The sequence below is a fragment of the Pteronotus mesoamericanus genome, unplaced genomic scaffold (assembly GCF_021234165.1).
Source record: "Pteronotus mesoamericanus isolate MK-2021 breed Mesoamerican mustached bat unplaced genomic scaffold, CSHL_Meso_final scaffold_232, whole genome shotgun sequence".
Classification (NCBI taxonomy): Eukaryota; Metazoa; Chordata; class Mammalia; order Chiroptera; family Mormoopidae; genus Pteronotus; species Pteronotus mesoamericanus.
Window position 1 is genome coordinate 11,616,903 of NW_026555311.1, and position 26,090 is coordinate 11,642,992.

The following is a 26,090-nucleotide window of genomic DNA, read 5'->3' on the forward strand; positions in this document are numbered from 1 at the left end:
AACATTAGATGGTCCAGTTTTCCATGCGTGGCTGTTAATACCACAGCAGAGACTGGCCTGAAGTACAGGAGTAGCATATTGCAGACCATGGGTGAATTCAGTGGTTTGTTGCACATGGTGTTGGAAGATATACATGAACCACCTGCATGCCATTAGGAATGTTCTGTGCTCTCTTGGCTACCCCAAGCCCTGTCACTCCTGATAATCACTAGATGGTATCACACCTGTGCTACCTGCCGGGCTACAGAACTCATTTGAACTTGTACCATCATATATATATATATATATATAATTTTTTTGAGGTTTCTAGTTTTAATAAAAGTACATTTTTAAAATCATCGTTTTAAAAGTTGCCTCTGTTCTAGTTTTGCTTTTAATTTTTTAAATTATACTTCATTGATTATGCTACTACATTCATCCCAACTAATCCCCCTTTGCCCCATTCTACCAGGCCACCCCAACCATTGTTCATGCCCATGGGTCATGCTAAGTTCTTTAGCTACTCCATTTTCTATACTGCACCTTCTATCCACATGGCTATTCTGTAACTACCTATTTGCACGTCTCTTTTTATAATTTTTTTAAAAAATTAATTAATTAATTGTTCAAATACATTTGTCTCCATTTACCCGCCACCACTTTCCCCTGCCCCACCCACCCCCACCTGCCCCCCTCAATCCTTCCCCACCTTGGCTTTCTCCATGTGTCCTTCACACCTGTTCCTTGATCTGACCCTTCCCCTTCCCCTCTCCACTACCCGCCTCCCTCCCTCCCCCCTCCCATCCCTGTCGGCTTCTTTCTTTCAATGTTGCTGGTCATTTATATATTTTTCTGAGGTCCAACACACTTAGTGTCTTATCTCAGGAGGGATATGGTAACCCAGCAGCAGCAGCACAGGTATTATGCATTGTCGGATCTAAATATGCCCATAGGTCCAGAGCAGAGAATAGGCATTCCTACCCAGTGTGTACTAATGAGCTATCCCTGGAAAAGTCACTCCTTACTGGGGTCCCTTCAGAAAAGAAATAGATCAACTAGACTGTATTCAAAGCAGACCGACAAGGACTGGGGAGATGGGAGGACATTAAAGTTCTATAGTAATAAGGGTTCTTTGATGATGCTGGATTGGTTAGTCTAGAAGAGAGAAGTTGCAAGTCCTTTAGAGCAGGTTTAAGTATATGAAAGAGACTTAGCCTCAGGGCTCTCATGGAACGACTTCTAATGTCACTGTCAGTTTTGAACAGAATTCTAGCAGAGAATCTGGGGACAGGAATACAGAGAGGGTTTCTTTCTGAAAAGATACACATGCCCATAAAACTGCTCTATGGTCCATCATTCTGATTCCCACAAGGCTTTCTTGCTTGTCTTTTCTCTTCAGAAGTCCTATTTCCCCAGAACTAACATGATGTCAACAGATTCTGTACTCTAAATCTTTTCCTTCAGGGATGATGAAGCATGAAATCTCAGGGGAACTGGTGATGCATAAGTCAACCGCAGGGCTCACTGGTTCAGCAGCCAAAAGCACAGATAACAACTGAGGTCTTGTTTCTTCTACCATTTGCTTTTTATAGGTCTCCATGCTCCAATTCAATTTGTGAGATGCAATATGCAGTAGAGTTTTACCTGCTGTTCTTGCCAGACCGTAGAGGTTTAGCATCAGCATTTAACAGCTATGCCGTTTAACTAGCACCTCACTTCCATCATCTCTTTGCCTAAGTGTGAATCCATTTTTGTATCAGGTAACCCATGCAGCTGAATTTTTGGCTTTTTGTGGAAGTTATTAAAAGAAAAGTCTTCCCAGAAAACTGTACCAACTTTAGTTTTGCTATATGTGCATATTTAGCTGAACTAAAAAAAATCTTATAAAATATTTAGTTCAATCATTCTTTTGTATTTCAAATTTTACCTACTAAAATATAAGTAAGATGACCTTTTTCTGGTGGGGGGGGAGGGGTTCAATTCTGTGTGGTTGTGCAAAGAGAGCGAAAGAACAGAAGTTAGGAGCAGCAGAAGTCTGTGTACCAAGTCCTGAATGTGAGTTGTTTACAACTAGACTAGTTCTCCACACATCTGCTTTTACTTTTCTTTACACTAAAAAGATTAAATAAAATTCCTAGATAAATTACTATTAGGCATGGTAAGTTGCAAAGGCACTTTACTACCTTTCCTCCTAAGGGTAGACTAGTCAAACCAAAATGTGCAACCTGTTAATTTTAGGTAGGGCATGCAAAATTGCTTTACTGCATTTAGGTTACTATTTTATGGGGGATGGAAGGATTTTTTCCTTCTTCCTCAGTTTTATACTTAGTTTATTTTCAGACATGTTAGTATGAGTTTAACATAATTTTCCTTGAAAAGCATTTGTCAGACTATGAACTATACATACTATAGCCCTTTGGTCTCTCACTGTAAAAACTTCAAGAAAAACTATAAATTCTAAAGTTTTTTAAATCAATTCATAGCCTTTTGGCTAAAGCCAAATGCAAACTTTTAGTTTCTTTTGTATTATTCTTTTTACAAGTTATTCTATTTGAGCAAATGCTGGTCATATAAACATCAAGAAACCTGTTGTGGTGAGTATATGAATCTATAGGTAAGAAAACATTGGGTTTTTCATTCAAATTCTTTCCATTTACTGAGTGACTGGCTAGAATATATTTTAACTGAAAACTTGAAAATAAACAGCTTGATTGCCCAAACAAAAAGGAATTTACAATATAAAATACTTACTTAATAAATATTAGGTAGTCATTGAAATAATAGCAATGACTAAAAAGACCCTGTGGGCACATAAAAGTGCCCCTTGCATAATGACGAGTACAAAAGGAGGATACAAAATTTCATATACAGTAACATTTTAGCACTATCAACGCTCTACATACAATAAAGCATTGACGAACATTGTTAAAGATGGCACCAGTAATTCTATTGTGATGATATCAGAGGTAATAACTTTTTTTCCTAATTTCCAACACTTTATAATAATACTACATTGTTTTCACAATCTCCCGCTTTGCTCATGGGTTTCTCCATGGAATACAGGCCATTCCAAACCACGGCAGACATCCTAGACCATGCCGTATCATACTGTGCCATCTTATCAAAGGATTTTGTGAGCAGCTGGAAAGAACTTGTCAATAACAGGACTTAAATAGCCAGTGATTGAGTTTTAAATTTGAAGTTATTTTATTTTAGTTTTTCCGTAGCTAGGAGATTGGCAGATAAATAAGCTCAGGTCCACATGGGCAGACTAACAAATACCTGGAATGTTGATTTATTTGTAAGTGACAAGCAAGTCTCCACATTTCCTTAAGGCTGCATATACCAGTGTCTCTTTTTTATTGAAATTTGTCAGACTCTGCTGAGTCCTTTTCCAACTAAGCTTTACCTTTATACTTCCATGTTTGTCTTTGTGTTGCCTCACTTTCACAAGAGTCCTCATGCTAAGTTAGTTTAGCCAGAATCTCCCACCCTTGATATCTGAGCAACCTCAATATCTGATTAGCTTCCTTATCTTCCATCGTCTCTCAGGTAATATCTGATCACCTGCCAGCAAACTTCAGGAATCCTATTAGGTCAGTTTAGCTAGAATCCCTCTTACCCCTGATGTCTTAGTAATTTTCCACCTATTCCCAGCCTGTCCCACACATTCCGCTGCTTGGTTATAAACTCTCGCTTTTCCTTTTGTATTCACATAGGAGACCAGTGTCTCTCCTTTACTGCAAAAAAGCATTGCATTGGTCCTTATACTTAAACCACAGTCTCCCTGAATAAAGTTGGCCTTAACTGTTTTGACAAGCATTTGAATGATTTTTTTCATTAACAATGCATACTTTGCTGTTTTACTTTAATTATTGGGGATTTAGAACATGATATTTCTCCCACTATTTAGAAAATAAAGAAAACCATTAAAAGACAAAAATGACTGTCATTCACTATTACATTCTTCACAGATAAAGACTGTTAACATTTTAATGTTTCTCCTTTTGAAATGTACGTTTCTTTTATTTTTCCTAAATTGGGCTTATACTGATATGTTTCCTCACGCCTGTCTTTTTGATTTATATAACCTAAGAATGTTTCCATGTCAAAATATTCTTTGAAATGTGTTTTTGTGGCTATATTATATCTCAAAATTTGTAGAGTCCACAAAGTATTTAGCCATTCTGCTACTGTTGGCAATTCTTTATTCTTACTACAATACATATTATTGTTGCTTAAAAGTCTTTTACATAAATCATTGTCTGTTAGGCTGTTAATTGTCTTAGAATAGACTCTCAAAAGGGTAATTTTTTTGTTTAAATACTTGTAAATCTATTAATAATTAGTACCAATCTCCTTTCCCGGAAGTGTGTTGGTATATATCCTGTCTCACTGGGATGAAGAAGGAGTGCCTGTCTTATTGCACTTTTGCAATACTTTGCATTATTTAAGTAAAACAAAGCACAAAACCTTAATAGTTTTATAATCTAAACCTTTTTTTTACTGCTAGTGATTGTCATGTCAATATAATGCTAAGTACTATAGATTTAAGCACTGCATAAATAGCAGACTTTAATAAGATATATGGCAAGAGGTGCTACCTTAATCTTTTTATTTTTGTAAATGTTGCTTAATTTCAGCCCTACTTATTTATTCATTTATTTGTTTTCTTTGTGAATTTAGAAGTAGTCTTCCAAACTGTTGTCTTTTTCCCCAGAGAAAAAATAAATTCTTTCAATCCTTTCTAAATAATTGGAGTTTCCTTAAACCCATAAATCATTTTAAGAAGAATTTAGACTATTTATCTACCTGTCCTGGAAAATGATGTGCCTCTCTCTTTTTATTGGGAACTGTTTGTGTTTTCAGTGTATAGTGAATAAGATTTTGTTTTCTTTCATGATGTCTTCAAAATATTATTGCTGGTACATAAAAAAACAAATTATTTCTGAATTATATTTAATCATTTTAAATAACTTTTAGGAATCTTGCAGTTGATTCTGCCATGCTTTCTAGGTAGGCATATATATAATCTAAAAATAATGAAAAAGTATGCTCTCCTTCCCTACATTTACACTTTTTATTTTACATTCATGTGTTAGTCCCATTGTTAAAACCTTTCTGAATAAAAGTGAGTAAAAATGTTGATAATAACCATCTTTATCTTATTCCTAAACCTAAGGAGAAAAGCTCTACCCTTGAACTAGTAAAATATTTCTAATCATGTCAAAAAATCCTCCTCCTTCTTAGTCTGTAAGATTTTTAAAACTTATGAATAGTTGAACAGTAATGAAATGTTGTTTTCATCATTAACTGAGATTATCATGTATTTTTCTTAATGAAATAACTAGCACAGTACATTAATATTTCTACTACATAGGATGGCTCATATAATAGAAAATTATTTTACTTGAATTTGAAATAACTCAGTGGAAAAACTCGTCCTTGATTATATTTTGAGTTGAAACACTGCTTAGTTATTAGTTAGTAATATATTTTTTCACTTTTTAAAAAAAATTCTTTTAAAAAAAAATTTTCAAATATATTTGTCTCCATTTATCTGCCACCACTTTCCCCTGCTCCCCTACCCCCAATCCTTCCCCACCTTGGCTTCGTCCATGAGACCTTCACACCTGTTCTGACCCTTTCCCTTCCCCTCCCCATTACCCCCTCCCTTCCTTCCTTTCCGTCCCTGTCAGTTTCTTCTTTCTTTCAATGTTGCTGGTCATATATACCTTGCCTGTTTCCTTTGCTGATTAGGTTCCAGTTACAGGTGAGATCATATGGTATTTTTCTTTACCTCCTGGCTTATTTCACTTAGCATAATGCTTTCCAGTTCCATCCATGCTGTCACGAAGGGTAGTAGCTCTTTCTTTTTGCTGTGTAGTATTCCATTGTGTAAATGTACCATAGGTTTTTGACCCACTCATTTACTGATGGACACTTAGGTTGCTTTCAGCACTTGGCTATTGTAAATTGTGCTGCTATGAACATTGGGATGCATAGGTTCTTTTGAACTGGTGTTTTGGGATTCTTAGGGTATAGTCCCAGCACTGGAATTCCTGGGTCAAAAGACAGTTCCACTTTTAGCTTTTTGAGGAAACTCCAAACTGTTTTCCACAGTGGCTGTACCAGTCTGCATTCCCACCAGCAGTGTGCTAGGGTTCCCTTTTCTCCACAATCTCTCCAGAAACCTATTGTTTGTTGATTTATTTATGATGGGAATTCTGACTGGTGTGAAGTGGTATCTCATTGTGGTTTTAATTTGCATTTCTCTGATGCCGAGCATCTTTTCATATGTCTCTGGGCACTGTGTATGTCCTCCTTGGAGAAATGTCTTTTCAGGTTCTTTGCCCATTTTTTAATTTGGTTGTTGCTTTCCTGGAGTGGCGTTGTGTGAATTCTTTATATATTTTGGAGACCAATCCCCTGTCCAAGGTATCATTGGCAAATATATTTTCCCATACTGTTGGCTCCCTTTTCATTTTGCTGATGTTTTCTTTAGCTGTGCAGAAGCTTCTTATTTTGATGAAGTCCCATTTGTTTATTTTTTTTCTTTATGTCCCTTGCTCTAGGGGATATATCAGGTGAAAATATTGCTGTGTGGGATATCTGAGAGTTTCCTGCCTCAGATATGCCTATGTTCTCCTCTAGGACTTTTATGGTGTTGCAACTTACATTTAAGTCTTTCATCCATCTTGAGTTTATTTTTATGTATGGTGTAAATTGGTTGTTGAATTTCGATTTTTTGCATGTAGCTGTCCAGGTCTCCCAACACCATTTGTTGAAGAGGTTATTTTTTCTTCATTTTATGTTTCTGCACCCTTTGGTGAATATTAGTTGACGATAGAGACATGGGTTTATTTCTGGGCTCTCTATTCTGTTCCACTGATCCATGTGTCTGTTCTTATCCAAGTACCAGACTGTTTTGATTATAGTCTCCTTGTAAAATAGTTTGATGTCAGGTATTGTGATCCCTCCTACTTTGTTTCTCTTTCTCAAAATTGCTGTGGCTATTCAGGGTCATTTATGCTTCCATATAAATATTTGAAATGTTTGTTCTATGTCTGTGAAAGATGTCATTGGTGTTTTAATAAAGATTGCATTGAATCTATGAATCATCTTGGGCAGTATGGGCATGCTGATGATGTTAATTCTTGCAATATATGAACATGTTATATGCTTCCATTTATTTGTGTCTTCCTTAATTTCTTTCGTTAGTGTTGTATAGTTTTCTGAATACAAGTCTTTTACCTCCTTGGTTAAATTTATTCCTACGTACTTTATTTTTCTTGTTGCTATGGCAAAGGGGAATGTTTTTCCTGATTTCTTCTCCTGATATTTCATTGTTGGTGTATGAAAATGCCTTCAATTTATGAATATTGACTTTGTAGCCTGCTGTTTTGCCCAATTCACGTATTAGGTCGAGCAGTTTTTAGTGGAGTCTATGGGGTTTTCTATGTACACTATCATGTCATCAGCAAACAATGATAAATTTACTTCCTTCTTTCCAATTTGGATGCCTTTTATTTCTTTTTCTTGTCTGATCACTGTGGCCTTGACTTCCAACACTATGTTGAATAGAAGTGGTGAAAGTGGACATCCTTGTCTTGTTCCTGATCTTAGTGGGAATACTTTTAGTTTTTGCCCATTGAGTATCAGGTTGGCTGTAGGTTTTTCATATATGGCCTTTATTATGTTGAGGTTTGCTCCCTTTACTCCCACTTTGCTCAGTGTTTTTATCATAAAATGGGTGTTATACCTTATCAAATACTTTTCCCACATCTATTGATATGATGATGTGTTTCTTAATCTTTCCTTTTGTTTATGTGATGTATTATGTTTATTGATTTGTGAATATTGAACCATCCTTCTATCCCTGGGATAAATCCTTCTTGATCATGGTGGATGATCTTAATGTATTGCTGGATGCGGTTTGCCAATATTTTGTTGAGGATTTTATTATCTATGTTCATCAGTGCTATTGGCCTGTAGTTTTCTTTTTTGGTTGTGTCTTTATCTGGCTTTGGGATTAGGATGATGCTGGTCTCATCAAAAGAGTTCGGAACTCTTCCCTCTTCTGGTATTTTTTGGAATAGTCTGAGAAGGATAGAGGTTAGCTCTTCCTTAAATGTTTTGTAAAATTCTCCTGCAAAACCGTCCAGTCCAGGGTTTTTGTGTGTTGGGAGTATTCTGATTACTGCTTCAATTTCCCCCGCTGTTATTGGTCTGTTCAGGCTTTATTCATCTTCATTCAGTGATAGAAGGTTATATTTTTCTAGAAATTTGTCCATTTCATTGAGGTTTTCAAATTTCTTGGCATATAATTGTTCATAGTAATTTCTTACAATCTTTTGTATTTCTGTGGTATCAGTTGTTCTTTCTCCTCTTTCATTTCTGATATTATTTATTTGGGTCTTCTCCCTTTTTTTCTTGATGAGACTGCTTAAAACTTGTTGATTTTGTTTATCTTTTCAAAGAACCAGCTCCTGGATTTGTTGATCTTTTGAACTGTACTTTTAGTCACTTTGTCATTCAATTCTGCTCTGATCTTGATTATTTCCTTCCCTCTACTTGCTCTCGGCTTTGTATGCTGTTGTTTCTCCAGTTCTTAAAGCTGGAGGGGTAGGTAATTCATTTGAAATGTTTCTGTCTTTTGGAGGTAGGCCTGTGTTGCTATGAACTTCTCTCTCAGGACTGCCTTCGCTGTGTCCCATAGGTTTGGGACTGTTGTGTGTTCATTTTCATTTGTTTCTAGAAACTTTTTGATTTCTTCTCTTATCTCATTAGTGACTCATTCATTGTTTAATAGCACGCTATTCAGTCTCTATGAGTTTGAATGTTTTTGAGTTTTTTTCCTTGAGGTTGGTTTCTAGTTTCAAGCCCTTGTGATCCAAGAAAATGCTTGTTATTATTTCAATTTTCCTGAATTTTTTGAGGCTTGTTTTGTGTCCTATCATGTGGTCTGTCTTTGAAAATGTTCCATGTGCATTTGAAAAGAATGTGTATTTTGCTTGTTTGGGATGAAAGGTTCTATATATGTCATTTAAGTCCATTTGATCTAATGCATTTTTCAGTTCCACAATATCCTTGTTGATGTTTTATTTGGAAGATCTATCCATTTTAGACAATGGGGTGTTAAAATCCCCTACTATCCCCTACTATCAGTGTGTTACTGTCTATATCTTTCTTGAAGTCCTCCAAGATGTTCCTTATGTATTTGGGTGCTCCTATGTTGGGTGAATATATGGTTACAATGTTTATGTCTTCTTGATGGTTTCTTTCTTTGAGTATTATAAAGTGTCCTTCTGGGTCTCTTTTTATGGCCTTTGTTTTGAAATCTATTTTGTCTGATATACCTATTGCTATCCCTGCTTTTTTCCCCTGTCCATTTGCTTGTAATATTTTTTTTCCATCCCTTTACTTACAGTCTGTGTAGTTTCTTTGTTCTGAGGTGGGTCTCTTGTAGGCAGCATATGTGTGGGTCATGTTTTCTTATCCATTCAGCTATCTTATGTATTTTGATTGGGGCATTTAATCCATTTACATTTAAAGTTATTAGGTACTTATTTACTTTTTCCCTTCATACCTGTGATCCTCTCTTTCTCACACTTGTCTTCATCTTCCTAAAGCAGTCCCTTTAGCATATCTTGTAGAGCTGGTTTGGTGGAGGTATATTCTTTTAGCCTTCTTTTGTTTGAGAAATTCCTTACTTTGTCTTCCATTTTAATCGAGAGCCTTGCTGGGTAGAGTAGTCTTAGCTGAAGGCCCTTGCTTTTCATTATTTGGAATATTTCTTCCCATTCCCTATGGCTCGTAGTGTTTCAGTTGAGAAGTCAGCTAACCATATTGGGGCTCCCTTTTTTGTTACTAGCTGTTTCTCCCTTGCTGCCTTTAGGATTCTTTGTTTGTCTTTGATATTTGCCATTTTAATGATGATGTGTCTTGGAGTGGGCCTCATTGGGTTCCTCTTGAATGAGACCCTCTGTGCTTCTTGGATTTGCAAGACTTTTCCTCTCCTCCAATTAGGGAAGTTTTCCATCATCACTTTTTCAAACAAGTTCTCTATCTCTTGCTCCTCCTCTTCTCCTTCTGGCATCCCCATTATACAGGTATTATTATATTTCAGGTTGTCCTGCATTTCCCTCAATGCCTCTTCATTCTTTTTGAGTCTTTTTTTATTTTCCTGCTATTTCTGGGAGCTTTTTTCCTACCTTGTCTTCATGCTTTCTGATTCGATCCTCTGCTTCATCTAGCCTGATTTGGATTCCTTCTACTGTGTTCTTCACTTCAGAAACTGTGTTTTTCATTTCCTCTTGCCTCCTGTTGATAGTTTCTATGTCTTTTTTCATGGTGATATAGTTTGCAATAAGTTTCTCATAGTTTCCCTGTAGTTTCTGGTAATTCTCTTTGATTTCACTGAGCTCACTGAGCTTCCCTAGAACCATTGTTTTGAACTCAATGTCTGACAGTTTACTTGCCTCTATTTCATTTAGTTCTCTTTGTTCAGATTTCTCCTTTCCTTTAGATTGGGGGGCATTTCTTTTACTTCCAATTATTTGTGAGACCCTTCTTTTTCACTTCTGCTTCTTAAATTGATCTGTCTTGATTTCCTTACTTTGTGGTGTGAACTTCTGTGGTAGGAGACTGCTTTTTTTTCTTCTTTCTTTCTGGATCTGCCTCTAATGATGTCAGCCTTTACCCCGTCTGAACTTAGGCAGTCTTTAAGAGACTTCCAGGAATCTACTGTCCATGTCTGTTTCCTCTAGTTATTAATCTAGTCACTCTGCCCTCAGTAGTCAGGGTAGAGCAGAGTCCCTCCTGTGGGTGGGGATATTGTGTCCTTTCACACTGTTGCCCCTCAGGGGAATAGTCTGAGCAAGATGGCTGCTGCCATATTGGGGAGGAGTCAGCACTGGGATCTCCCTAGCTACTCCCTCAGTTCTCTCCCCAATGCCTCTGTATCCAGACTCTCCTCAAGCGACTCCAGACCACTCTGCATTCCCTTTTGCCTCAGATCTACTATCTGTGACTGCCGCTATGTACTCAGCACCCAGGCCCCTGCAATGCCTAGCCAGGGCAGAACCTCCTGGAGGTGGGGCTATTGTGTCCTTGCACACTGCTGCCACTCAGGGGAGTGGCCTGTCTGAACAAGATGGCAGCTGTGGAATGTAGGGGTGAGTCAGCACTGGGACCCTGCTGTCCAGTTTCTTGTTTCTCTTGCCAAAGTGACCTTCCTCAGTCTCTACTCAGGAGGCTCCAACCCACTAGTCCCTGCGTCTGCCAGAGCCCAGGGCTTTGTGTTGGCCCTTTAAATGGCTCTTTGCATCTCCAGCCACCTGTCTCTGGCAGAAAGCACCCTGATACTCTTCACATGGCTGCTCTTGGTGTGCTACTTGGGCTCTGGTGCTGCAGGCTAGAGATCTCTGCTTATGGTCCAGACCCTGCTCTTCTCAGGGGGATCCAACTGGCTGCCTCAATATCCTTCTGGTGCTGGTGCCCTTGGGTGCCTAGTCCACCCTCTCGAGCCTTCACCCCACTCCCCACCAGTTAGGTTGTGCTAAAGTTGATTTCTCTGTCTGTCTGAGGTTTCAAGGTGATTTGAAACCTCACTACTCTCTCACTACTGCTCAGCTGCCTTCCAGGTGATTTCCCCACAATTTAGTTGTAACTCCAGATTGGTCCTGGGAGGAGGTTAGTGTGACTTCCACTCACTCCTCCACCATCCTGAAGTCCCTAGTTAGTAATATTTTTAAAGATTCCTTTTATCAACTGCCATAGTTTTTAAATATAAATTTATTGATTTTTAAAATGCACTTTATTATTTAGAGCAGTTTTAAGTTCACAGTAAAAGTGAGGAGAAGGTACAGAGGCTTCCCATATAACTCTTGACCAAACACACGCAGTTTTCCCCATTATCTGTGATCCTGAGAAAGAACAAAGTTGGAGGAATCATGATACCTAATATCAAAGTATACTATAAAGGCATAGTAATCAAAACAGCCTGGTACTGGCATAAAAACAGACACATAGGTCAATGGAACAGAATAGAGAACCCAACCTCCCCCCCCCCACACATATATAGTTGAGTAATATTCTACAGAGGAAGCAGGCACATACAATGAGCTTAATATAGTTATTCAATTAATGGTGTTGGGAAAATTGAACAGATACATGCAGAAAAAAGAAACTAGACCACCTTCTTATACCATACACAAGAACAAATTCAAGATGGATTGAAGACTTAAATGTTAGACCTGAACCCATAAAAACTGTACAAGAAAACATAAGCAGCAAAATCTCTGACATTGCTCATAGCAATATTTTATCAGATATAGCTCCCAGGCAAGGAAACGAAATAAAAAATAAACAAATGAGATTATAGCAACCTAAAAAGTTTTTGCACAGCAAAGGAAAATGTCAACAAAATAAAAATACAACCCACAGGATGGGAGAATATATTTGCCAATACATCTGATAAGGGGTTAATATCCAAAATTTATTTAGAACTTACAAAACTCAACACACACACACACACACACACACACACACACACACACACACACACAAAATCCAAAATCCAATTAAAAAATGGTCAAAGGACCTGAATAGACATTTCTCCCTATTGTCTATACAGACATACAGGACATTCAGATGGGCAATAGATATATGAAAAGATGTTCAATGTCACTAATCATCAGAGAAATGCAAATTAAAACCACAGTGAGATATCACTTCATATCTGTCAGAATGGCTATCATCAATAAATCAACAAACAACAAGTGCTGGAGAGGATGTGGAGAAAGGGGAACCCTTTTGCATGTGTTGGTGGGAATGTGAACTGGTGCAACCACTAGGGAAAGAAGTATGGAGATACCTCAACAAATTAAAAAAGGATCTGCCTTTTGATCCAGTGATCCCGGTTCTAGGAATATATCTGAAAGAACCCAAAACACTAATTTAAAGAACATAAGCACCCCTATGTTCATTGCAGTATTATTTACAATTGCTAAGATATGGAAGCAGTCCAAGTGCCCATCAGTAGATGAGTGGATAAAACAACTATAGGACATTTACACCATGGAAAACTACTTGGCAATGAAAAAGAAGAAAGTTTTACCCTTCCAACTGTATGGATGGACCCGGAGAACACTATGCTAAGTGAAATAAGTCAGCCAGAGAAAGACAATTAACATATGATTTCATTCATATGTGCAATCTAATAAACTGACCTAACGAGGAAAATGGGGACCCATGCAGATGGAGAGCAGGATGACAGCTAATGGCGGGGGGTGAGGGGGTGGAGAGATTGAGCAAAGAGGAAAAGGGACTTATGGACATGAAAACCAGTGTGGTGATGGCTGGGGAAGGGGGATATAAGGGGAATAAAAGGTAACCTGGAAAATACAATAAAGCTTAAATAAAAAAGTAAAATGGAAAAAATAAACTTTTAGATTTTGTCAACATGCCTTGTGTTTTCACATGTGAATTACTTCAATTCTACCATTATTTTCAACTTTTATTAGAGCTATTTCACTGGCTTCATTCCATAAATTTTTACTAGAGTGTCTAGTTTCTTTGTTTCCCTTCTCTTCCGTAATAACTACAGTGTTGTGGCTATGATGCTGCCTCTCCTTATAGAGACAGTTTATAGGGCTGTTTTCTAAGCAGTCTACTGTGTTTTAATTTTCTCTTTGCCTTCAGAATTTTTAAGAATTTTCTCAGTTGTTTTCATTTAAATTTCTGTTAGTACTTTAAATATTGTATTGAGATCAGAATGTAGGTGGAATAGGTCATGTATTATGAAGTTTATTTTATTAGCTAGCATATTATCATGTTACAATTATGGATATTAAAAGTATATAGTATATTTAGTACAAACATCATTTTATATACCCCTTTTATTTATATTTTTTCATTTTTACTACTTTATAAAGATTCAATGTATTTATAAACTCTCACTACTACTGTGGTTTTGTCAGTTTCTTTTATTCTATCACATTTTTAGATATTTTAATGCTTTAATATTTGCCACTAAAAGGACATGAACGACAAGCTTTTATTTGGATTTTAAATTTAAATAAATAGAATTATTTTCTTTGTCTAATAAACATGTTTGCCTTGAATTCTATTTTTTCTAAAATTAATATTGAAATAATGCCTTTATTTCTGTTTCTTTAGCATTCATTACTCACCATTAATTTTCAACTTTTCTTTAGTATTTTTGGTGATGTATTTTTTTTAAAGATTTCACTTATTTTTTTAGAACCAGGGGGAGGGAAGAAGAAAGAGGAGAGAAACAGTGATCAGTTGCCTACCGCATGTCCCCAGCTGGGAACCTGGCCCACACCCCAGGCATGTCCACTGATTGGGAATCAAACCAGTGACATTTCGTTTCCCAGGCTGGCACTCAACCACTGAACCACACCAGCCAGGATGACAATATGTTTGTTTGTTTTGTTTTGTTTTTTTAAACACACTGTAGTTTGATTTTGTCTGTTATCCAAATTTGAATCTGTCTTTTATAAAAGAGAATGTATAGCATAATGGACCCAGCAGACACGGGTACAAATCAACTCTGCTTCACTCCACCTCTGTAAACATCAGTTTCTTTGTCTATAAAATGAAACTAAGTAATACTTTCCTAACAGGGCGTTGCAAGGGTTAAAGGAGCTAATGTGTGTAACATGCTTTGTGGCACGAGCAAAAGCCCAGGAAGTCATAGAGAGAGTTGTTACTATGATTACCTGGGAAAAGAGTATAGTAGGTGACCGACCTTGGTTACATAGCCAATCCTTCTTAAAAAATAAAATCGTATCTATCACATAAGATAGCAGTGAAGACTTAATGAGCTGCTGTATAGAAACGCGTAACACAGTGCCATTTATCCTCAATGATTTCTATTGCTCTGTGAGGATGTTTAACGGACACATTTACAAGGGGTATTGTCAAAACTGCTCTTCTTATATATAATCTGGTTCTGTGTACTTCTTTTTTTGCATTTAATTATAGTTTATGACTTGTTATAAAGATTATATATAATATGTAACATAGTACATATAGTGTATAGTACTTATTTATAAATAATTGTATAATATTAAAGGATTTGGAAGTATATATTTATTTTTAAATAATGGTTATTTCTTTAAATTTAAGAGATTTTTTTATCTTATATTTTTTGTAAATTAGTAAAGTCACAAGTAAAATAGTACGATATTATTTTTTTCATTTTCTTCTAGTTTCTAGACATTTTTATAGCATTTGAGAATTAAATCCCTATTATGGCAATAAAAATATGATTTGTTACATTATGTATTTATTATTTATCACCAATATTTTACATTCATATGGTCTATAAGTAAATTTATAATAATTATTTAAATTGAACATTATGGTTCAGTAAATTCATTATTCACTACAAATTCTTTAACATCATGGCTCCTTTTTTGAGCTATTTATTTGCTTCATCTCTCATTTACCTAGAAAATTTAGGGGGTAATACTTTCATGAAAATATAGAATGTTATTCTTTCTAAAACCCAAGATATCCAAAAAGTATATTTGTTTTCTCATGACATGAGCAAAACATCTGACTAAATATAAACATAAGCCATAATCTTGTCTTAATAAAATGTATAGTTCTTTCATTCAAATTTTTGTTACACAGGTTATGTAATTTTAAACTGATTGTGACTTTTTAATAGAAAAATCTAGGTTAAATATTTCCTCAGTACATTAGGATTTTTTCTTCATCTTTAAATTTAAAAGATTTGCTAGGGTGCGTTTAAATCTGGGTATATGTCTTTCCTTTTCCTGGATCACAGTGAGCCCACACAGTCCGCAATACCATTTCCCACCCTCTGTTCTCCAAAGCTTTGTTTAGCTATGCTATTTATTGTATTTTCTATCCTATTTTAAATATACCTATTATACAGGAGTTGGATCTCTGTACTCCATATCTTCTGATTATTTTCCGTCTTTATTGAGAACAAACCCTTCTCCAATTAAATTTTCTATTTCAATAATTGATTTCACCCACTGTTAGCCTTTTTGTTGTCACCAATGAGGATTTTAATTTGTTATGAAAGTTTTAGCTCCCGAGTAGATTTTATTTTTACCATACTTCCTCTTGCTACTTGATCCCTTTTCTTCATGTGACATGTTTCACCTCATCCTGTCATCTCACCTAAAATGTCTTTCAACAGTTCGCTTTGATCTCAGCCTGACTTTGATGGCTCATATACCTTTTACAGTAATTGCCTTAGAACATTTTATAAAATTTTACAATATTTATAAAATTCTTAAGATTTCAAAAATTATAAATTGTTAGTTGAAATGTTCTTAGTGTGTGTGTCTGTGTATTTCCTATTATCTCCATGTTGATACCTTGGCACTTTTGTGGAAGTTATGACAGTCTTACTCATTAAAGAAATATTTACAGAAGTATGGTTATACTGAGTTTCAATGAGGAAAAGTTCCTTTCTTTCCTCTAGAGTAATTTTTTAAGTTCTCATTGTTTGTTTTTCTTCAATGCTTCTTGAAAGCTATAGAATCATGTTCATTAACAGATTGTTTATTTATCCTTGGAGTCTATTGCTTGTGTTTAGATCATGTTTTGATTTCGGCTCTAGAATCTCAGAGGACTTTTGATATGTGTAGTTCACAGCTCAAGACCCCAGAGTTCAGCAGGCTTTTGCTAGCGCAGCATTGTCACCTATAGGTAGGACATGATTCTTTGGGATTATGTACTGACAGGTCAAGTATTAAATCCCTGTATAAAATACTAACAGAATTCCTCTTGACCATCCCATCCTTCCATCACAAAACTTTACCTGAGCCTCTTAAGTTGCAAAATGTAACAGGAAACCCCTCCTCCTCACTTTCTGTTGAGAGGGCTACTTGGCCTGTACTCGTACACAGAAAGGTCAGAGCTGGAGAGAACAGAACTTTGAAAAATTAGCATCTGTGTGAGTGAAAGCTGTGGATCTGGTGGGCTATTGGTTTTATTCATTTCAATCTTCTTTTTCAGTCTTAGAATTAGCTGGATTAGTTCCAAACTCTAGCATTTGCTTTTTTCCAGCCTTTGTTTTCACTGTTATTAAGAATTCCATCTTATTGATGCCTTCACTTCACAAGTATTTTTCAGAGGCCACACTGTGGGCTGTAGATGCATCACCATTTTAAACAAAAACCCAGCTATTAAAAAAGTTTTTCCAGGTATGACTTTAATAAAAAAAAGCTTTAGTGAACAATACAACAAATGGAAATGTAAGTTATACTGAAAAAGAGAACAGAGTCCATTATTCTTTTATGGAGTACAAATGACCACTTTTCGATAGCTTTCCTTTTCTTTTTAATATATCTCATACTGGCAAAAACAACTTGAAGAAAATACCTCAGAGAATAGCATTCTCTCTTCCAAAATAAGGCTAATACCATCCACATTTCCCAGGTCTGCTACTGATAGAAAATTTTATTATTTAACAGTTATCAAACTGCTGCAGCACTGGGCACTTACAGAACACACACAAGATATGTTCTCTGACTATATATCTTTCCCATGAGCATGAACATCCTCGAAGAACAATTGTACAATCTATAGTGAAGTTAGTGGGAAGAGACTACACTGGGAATTGCAAACTCAAAGCCTACAAGAGCCAGGCAGATAGGCTTACGAAGCAGAGAAGATTCATTGCCTGCTTATTAAACACATCCAAATAGTCTTTGTTATCACAAATAAATATCTTCTTTTTCATGTTTTTATGATAACATGAATCTCTATATTTTTTATTTTTCCACATTTGATAGAATTATAATTTTAGAGAATGTCTCAAAATAAGAAAACAATATAGAAAGCCTGTTAACAAATGATAATAGCAAAAGTCACTTGTAGCAAGTGATATAATTATATAATAGAAAGTGGTTGGAGATTTAAATTTTTACATGAAATATGGGTTTAAACATGGCAAAGATTAAGATTATTTTGCACAGATTATTTTGGAAATATATTCAGAAGTAAAATTTGACCACAATATGCCTCTGAAAGTTTCATTAGATTTTGTTTTTTGCATGTTGGTTTTTAGATTATTGCTCATTATTATTCTCATGTGCTCTACTTTTATTCCATGTCTAAGGTCAGACTCAGCCAGTCACATTTTAGAAGCTCTCAAATAATTCTTGTGCTCACCTAAGGCTGGGAGTCACTGGCATAGACCGTTGGTTAGGGTAGATGTGCTCTACCCCCCTGCCAAGCCTACCCTCAGAGAAATGGCTTGCCTTTTAAGAATGACAGCAACAACACATCCTGGATGCAATTCAGTACTGAACTGTGTGGCTGAGAACTGTGGATGAGGCCGTTAAGATGTTAAGAATGCTAAACCTCATCAGTTGCCAGGTACCAGGTCTGAGGTAAGACTACATTAATAAAATGGGGATGATTCTGGTAAGGATAGAAAAGTCCCTTTGGCATTGTCCAAGAAAAAAATTATATAACAGGGAAAAAAATGTGACATGCCTGGGAGGCATGAGCAATCTTAACCCTAGACTATTACATGATTTTGTGAGCAGAAAAAATTAAGCAGACATTTCCATGTCCTTGAAGAAGCAGCCCTTAAATTCCCCCATTCTCCTTTGACTTAATCATGTTTACCTAGTAGTTTTATAATTACTAATTATATTTTATGGACACTATTATTTGGCAGGGGCCTAATGAATGTAAGCATTCTAGTCACTGGGAAGGAATCTAGTCCTTGGAATGTACTGATTTAATAGGTTGGAATTGGGGGCTATAAAGGTTACAAATTAGTCCTCTATAAAGTTGGTTAACATGACTGAGACTTCAAAACTGTGATCAACTCCAAACTCACTGACAAAATTCAGGTCTCTGGCTTGCTATGTGAGGAACAAACACTAGACTAGCCTGTGAGGCTCAGTTTTGGGAAAAGGTGGAGGTGTGGAAGCAGCATATTCTGCTATAGCACTCTGGTATTTTCTAATTTCAAAACCAACGTGGGAAAACTGATTTCAAAACTGTATTTTGATGGACATTTTTATTTGTGATTCAAAGTCCTCAGAATGTTCCTTATATTTTTTCAAGATGTGAAAACTGAGTTGAAAAAAATCTGTTGAGTTTCCATGGAAATGGTGCCAATTAATTTTTTTTCTGTTCCTCAGGAAAATTCCTTGATTTAGCAATAGTGTAACTTCCTGGCAATCCCTTGGCAGTTGTGAACATAGGCCATCTGAAACACTTATATTTTCAGTGGAAATATAGTTGGCTCTCACAGTCCCATTTCCTGTTAGCATCTAAGGAAATAATTTCTTTCACCTTTTTTAGACAACTTGTCTAGTTCCTTCAGAAAATCTTGACTCTGACAAACGTTTAATAAAGGGGCCTTTTTTTTTGTTCTTTACCAAATTAAGAGATTATCATTGGTGAGGCTATGCACTGCTTTTCCTACTATACCATGAAATCCCAGGATATTTGAAGAGTATTCATTAGCTCAAGCAGGAACAGTTCTGATCAACTAGTATGTCCTGTGGACTGGATGGTCGTAAATATCTTGAAAGGTTTGGACAGAAATGGTTGGATATAGTAAGCCCTTTTAGGTACTTAGAAGTTTTTAATTAAAAAAAATATTCCCAATTATTCTCAATTACCTTCTCTTTCTCAGATTGCAGTAATCAGGGAGTTACTATTTTTTTCTTTTTAACATTTCATGAGGTTTATATTTCTCTTGTCCTTGCAAATAGATCAATGCTCTTTCCTGCTATGCTGAATTACTGATGTCCAGGGTTAAAGGAATCTAAGCAAACTGCTTAAGTTGCGGAATCATCAATAAACCAGATTTAGCCTGGGCTGGTGTGGCTCAGTGGACTGATAACATCATCAACATCACCACAAATATTCTCACAAGGCCAATTCTTGCCTTTGTTAATTAAAATATTTTTTTGCATTAATCTTATTATGGCAAAATTATATTTGGGTAGGACAAAGTTAAGAGTAAAGTTAATCAAGTACATTTATTTATTTCTATTCCAAGAGACTTTACTCCGTACTCATAACACTTCTCTAACTCTGACTTAGAGATAATTAAATAAACTGAAGTTTGTGTCAATACCTTGTTTCCTGGGACCATGAAGCTTGTCGCCATCAGATGGTCTTCTGGCTGCCTTTTGTTGGAACACTGTAAAAAATATAGCACATGTGATTTCTGGAATGTAATTATAAATAAGAACAAACTGGAAGTCTCCAGGAAACTAGAATGCAACACATCATGTTTCTTAGTAACAATTCTTGAATTGCATTTTTTTGAGTAGGAGGATTATTAAATTTACAATTTGCTCACTCGTGCAGCTTATCAGTCATTTCAAAAGGCATTTTCTGTGGGCTGAGCAGTATAATGGTGATGGAATGCCTCATTAAACTATTAAAATCAAGATATAATTCCATTTTGATATCAGGTAAAGATAAAAGCTGCATTTTGTTATAAGTGACAAACATTAAAATCATACAAAAAATTCCATTTGCACAGAAATTACTCATGTTGACTTCATGGTGATAAGCAAGGATAATGACTGTTTCTTCTAGAACAGATGAATGGACTGCTGTATTTCACAGATGTAATTAAAAAAAAAGACACTTTTTTCCTGCAACATCTAGCTGGACCTCCAAACTATTAAAGCGGCTTATTTGAATTAATTCATTATCTGAAAAGCGCTTTGTTCTCATTTACTATTTCTCACATGAAATTCTGTGAGACATGTCAGCATTACTCATCCCATTTTGCACATAAAAGATAAAACTGATTAATATCTATTGAGCACCCACAAAGTTCCATATAGCTTCTGGCACTTGTTAATGAAAAAGTCCCTACCTTTTACAACTTGACTTTAGAAACTGAACATTGCCAAGTTCCATTTATTTTTTATAGGTAGTTTGAATTACAGGGTTTGGGAACCAGAAGAGGCCTTGGCGACATAGTTCAACCTCATATGTTTACAGATGAATGAGGTGGATGTAACTAAATTGTAAATGGGTGAAGTAACTTTGCAATAACAGTAGAGATGTAATTTAGACCCTCAAGCATTGAACTTTAATCTATTGCTTGGTTCTTTACAACTCTGCTGCCTTCACTTCCCTAACTATTTCTGTTTAAGGATAAGAAGGAGCCATAGGGAGGGGATTGAAAAGAACCTTAGAGCATTTTCAACTGGTTTGTGTCTCTTGCTCTTAGCAGCTCCTCACGACTCCCGAGGATCATGAAGCTGAGGCAGGTGGGAGTAAGAGCTGTCCAGACGGGTGGGGCCTGACCACGTGATCAGGAGGCCAGCACCAGCGCAGTTATCTTGGATCTCTGTCTTTGATTTTAATACTCCTTAAACCAATCTAATTAAGACCAAGGTCATATCAGGATTACTCCAGATGACACTTTTTCAAATTTACAAAAAGCCCCCTAAATCATATCAAATCAATAATTATTTAATAAGCAGTATAATTTGCTAGCAGTTGTCTAGAGAAAGGGTACTTCACTCTACTGTCCTCTTTCAAACAGGAGAAACAAAGATATTTTCAAAGTAGGATGTGTTTAAAGAAAATTACATCCATGAAATAAATCATATTTCTGGTTGAAAATCAATTTTATGCTTTAAGTTAGTATTTGGAAAGCATGCTAAATATAACCTATTGGCAAGTTTTAGAGTTTTTTTGTCTTGCATTTTTTTATGAAAATAAAGCATACTAATAGATATATGACCTGTGAATATATTTTAGGATATTAAAAGAATTTTTACAAGTGGTTCTTGATTTTTTTCATTGGCTAGTTCTAGAAGTCTTGAAGAAAATGAAACACTTCTGAAATTTTAATAACATGCAGACACTGTACTTTCCCCCCCAGTATTATTAAGATAATAACTAAAACTGTTTAGACAAAAAAACTGTAGTGTGTCATCATTATTCTGGGAAATAATCTGAATCCAAAGATAAATTCAGAAAATATGTTCTTCACATAAAAAGTACAATAATCATTAAGTTTGTTTTTGGAATTATGCTGAATTTTGAAGCTACAGAGAACTTGGACATGGCATTATTTTTTCCAGCATTTTGACATTCATTTGTTAAAAATCACTTTAAGCTTTACGTAAAATACATTTAATTGAAACATGTTTTGTTGACAACAAATGCCCGGCCTTCACAGTAAATGTTAAAAATACAGTACATGTTAAATCAACACTCTTTCACTTTATATATTAAGAAGTTACACGTAGTATATTTATTTATTGTTGAGACTTTACCAGGGTTTACAACTGAAATAGCCTGAGATGAGGTGGAGAATTGGGGGGGAGAGGAAATAGGATGTTCTGAGTAGGATGATGATGAAAAGTGCTGATGAGAGAACTTTTTAAAAACAGAAAGTGCTTGAAGCCACATCTCACAAAAGTCCTTTCCACCTGTAAAGCCTCCCTTGGCATTTCCTCGCTCGCCTCCAGCTCCACCCACCACAGCTGTCCCTTTCCTTCCCCCTACAGACAAGTGTCATTTCCTTATAAAACCCAAATTAGCAATTAGCATATTGCCGCTCACACTGATTTCTCATTGCTGTGAGGTGTTTTTGAACATGAGGTAATCTTGGAAAAGACCAACGTTAACTTGTTTTCTGAAGAAAGAGCTAGCTCATCAAAATGACCACTGACCCAAACGTGCGTGCCAAAAACATGTGCTCTATTAGCCTTAGGAAAAGAATGAACAGGTATAAAATTCCAGAATTCATTCATTTTTTTTTTACAGTAAATATTAGCTGAAACATTGTAAATTGCTTCCACCAGCAAAACCTCTGTTCTAAACAGCTTTATAAATTTTATATTTACCATGTTCATCTATACAACCTTTATAAGAAATAAACATAAAACTCATGATATAGTGAGAACTGAACATTTGGTTATAGGTCACTCAATTTTATATATGAAAGTACAAATTTTTGTACTAGATTTGTGGTGAGCAAGATGAGAGTCTCTTTTGAACATATAGAAATTGAAAGAAAAAAAAAGCTTATATACCAGACTGTTAATTTACTTGGAATAGAGGAAGGGTTTTAGTTTTGTCTTAACCACATGTGTGACATGGGAAAATGACTTTCTCCTCCCAAGCCTTTATTATCTTGCTGATAAAGTTAGGGCTTAGACGAGATTATCTTTAACGCCTCAGTCACCTCTAACATTCTTAAAGTTTACCAATTCTTTTTTCCCAAGTCATTCCAAGCCAAATGGTGCCTGAATAAGTTCTTAAGTGAGTATAAATTTAAATAGAATGCTATATTTTGAGGGAGATATTATTTTGCTGGGGGCTTAGACTAATAGAAAAACTGGAAAATTAAATCACAGACCAATGTTAATTTTTTAAATAATATATGGAGAAGATCTTGTTTCTATGTGTTTGAATGCATGGAAAATACTCTTTTTTGACCACATTTGACTTCATCAATGTTCAAATAATGCTATCAAAGAAATTATGACAGAGTCCACTCACTCACTCTCAGCCCCAGTGAAATATAATTTTTCTCATCCTACCTAAAACTGAAATTTGAGAAAATGAATGCATTGTCAGTATTTGTCACTTCTTTTAAGCATTAAAAGAAAGTCCACAGAGCAAGTAAAACAATTTTTGAGGTTCAAAATAATTTTAAACAATGCAAATGTTCCAAACACTACCCCCATTTATTTTAAATATTGGCAGAATAACTTCTGTCAAATTTTCTCTAGAGTAGAAATGATATTGAGTGGAATAAAATTAGCATAGTATTAAATATTCAAAATGTTAAGCAAAGCAAAATTATCAGAAAAGCAGAGGAGGGAGAGAAGGTGAAATATAATGAATTCGCTTGCACTATTTGTCTTTCCACGTTGCTTCTGCAAGAACATTCTACATGTGAACCTCATTTGCAGCCTATTTCAAGCAAAGGTACACTTGCAGAGCTTCCCTTCTTTGAGAATCTGATGAAGCTTATTTGAAATTATTTCTCAAGTAGCTAAGGTAATGGAAAGTCCGTGGAAGAGCTAAATGCATCCATAAAGATATAAATTATGAATGCTAACCCCCTTGAGGTTACCGTTAGAAATTAAAATGAAATGTTTAGAGCCAAATGCTATCACGGATGATCATTGTTGAAACTAGAGATTTGATATAAAATAAAACATAAAGATCCATATTGTGCTTTGGGTTTTCAGGGGGTGATACTGTATAGGTAGCAGCAGTGCATTTATTATTCACTCAACAGACTTTCATTAGGTTGCTAACTCTGTAGCCAAGTGCTGTGCTAGGTCCTGAGAATGCAAAAGTCAATTAGACTCAGGCACACTTTCCATACTGTCCTCCATTTTGAGGTATTCAGTTAAGCAAAGGTCAATGTGTCATTAGTGTTTATTGAAGGAAGATAGGGATGAAAAAAATCAACATGGCCCTGGCTGGTGCGGCTCAGCAGATTGAGTGCTGGACTGTGAACCAAAGGGTGGCCGGTTCGATTCCCAGTCAGGTCACTGGCCTGGGTTATGGGCCAGGTCCCCCGTTGGGGGAATGCAAGAGGCACCTGTACATTGACCTTTCTCTCCCTCTCTCTCCCCCTTTCTCTCTCTCTAAAAATAAATAAATGAAATCTTTTTAAAAAAAGTGTTTGCTTTAAAAATAATCAGGATGGACAAGGGTCATAACGCAGCCTCTGTAGCCTTACTGTCTCTACCTTTCTCTCGATGTACACCCAGCAAAAGCTAATTACAAAAAGGAGAATGAGGTCAAGGAAAGCAATGTAAACAACACCTTTGTCTAGCCAGCAAAGACGGGCAAGGGAATGCTTTAACCCTCTATGTAGTCATACTGACCAATTAAACTGAAACACTGAAGAGCGGTGTTGCCTCTTTTTAAATTGACTAAGAAAGTGAGTATACTCTGATCAATTTAAAACCACAATTTCATTTACTAGCAATAGCTACAAGTTATTAGTTTGAAGAAATGTATCAAACATAGGTTACCACATTTGAATAGGTATACTAGGGGTGATGTGGTTGCAGGTAATCACATTAGCCACATATATGAAGGTCTTTGATCTGAAAATAGTTTATTCTCCAGAAGACATATAGAGTCAGGAGTCATGGCTTTTTTTCTTTAGGGAGAATATGCAAATATCAGGCAGCACACATCAAGTCACTCATGTGATTGGAGCTCACTGTTGAGATTGGTAGAGTTGGAGAGTTGGAGAGCACATACGTGCATGAAGGAAAATAGCATAGAAATTTTAGCTCAACAGCAATACCAACGAATGCTTTGGTTTTCTAAGGAGAAACATTAATTTTTGTTTCCATTTTGTAATAAAATCTTTGTCTGATAAGAGTGATCCCATAAAAATCCTCCCCCAAAACCAGGAAATCTCAGTATCAATTACTTTTTCTACCTCTAAGGAACTTAATCTTTATAAGAGTAGAATACAAATTGTTTTTATTTGTATATTTATCTCTTACACTGCAAATAAGAATTTTTCCATTCTAGGAATCTTTCTTACTCAGGAAGTTGAAACATTCAGAGACAGAGAGAGAGAGAGAGAGAGAGAGAGCAGTTGATTTGTAGATTTCTGTGTAATTTGAGCTTGAGACCATTGTAATGATTTTATTAGCAAAATCTCCACTCTACCAGTTGGCAAACTGGTCCTTCTTCCTCTTGCTACCAGGCAGGTCTCATGTGCTGCTTGCATAGCACCAGACTGAGGGTTGGTCTCCTCCCATATGGTTTCATTCAGACTTATTCCTTGACTTTACCTTTTGACCATCCATTTGTAGTCAGTAAGAAAATGATGAGTGTATATAGTACTCTAGAAACATCCTTAGTAATTTGCCCTATGTTCAAAGAGAAATGGTTTGTGTTGTTAGACAATCACTGTAAACTCTAGGTACTATGATGAGTTCACTTTTTGGTTTATACTTAGTTATTACCAAAAATGATTTCTCTCTCTCTCTCTTTTTTCTGTATTAAGATATGTTGCTACACTGAGAAGAAACCTCTAGAATCTGGATCTGGATCATGCTTATTTTTAACAAATGTTAAATACTAGTTCTGTCAATAAGACAAAT

The 26,090-nt window shown here is 35.9% G+C and overlaps 1 protein-coding gene across 1 annotated transcript in view; it reads right to left on the bottom strand.

Annotated features, from left to right (window-relative positions):
• The window catches only part of BANK1 (B cell scaffold protein with ankyrin repeats 1), a 300,120-nt gene that overhangs the window by 13,033 nt on the left and 260,997 nt on the right, over positions 1-26,090 (bottom strand). Inside the window, exon 11 of the mRNA XM_054591683.1 lies at positions 20,099-20,164. Within this exon, the coding sequence (XP_054447658.1) occupies positions 20,099-20,164 (66 nt within the window). The remainder of the gene's footprint in view (positions 1-20,098; positions 20,165-26,090) is intronic.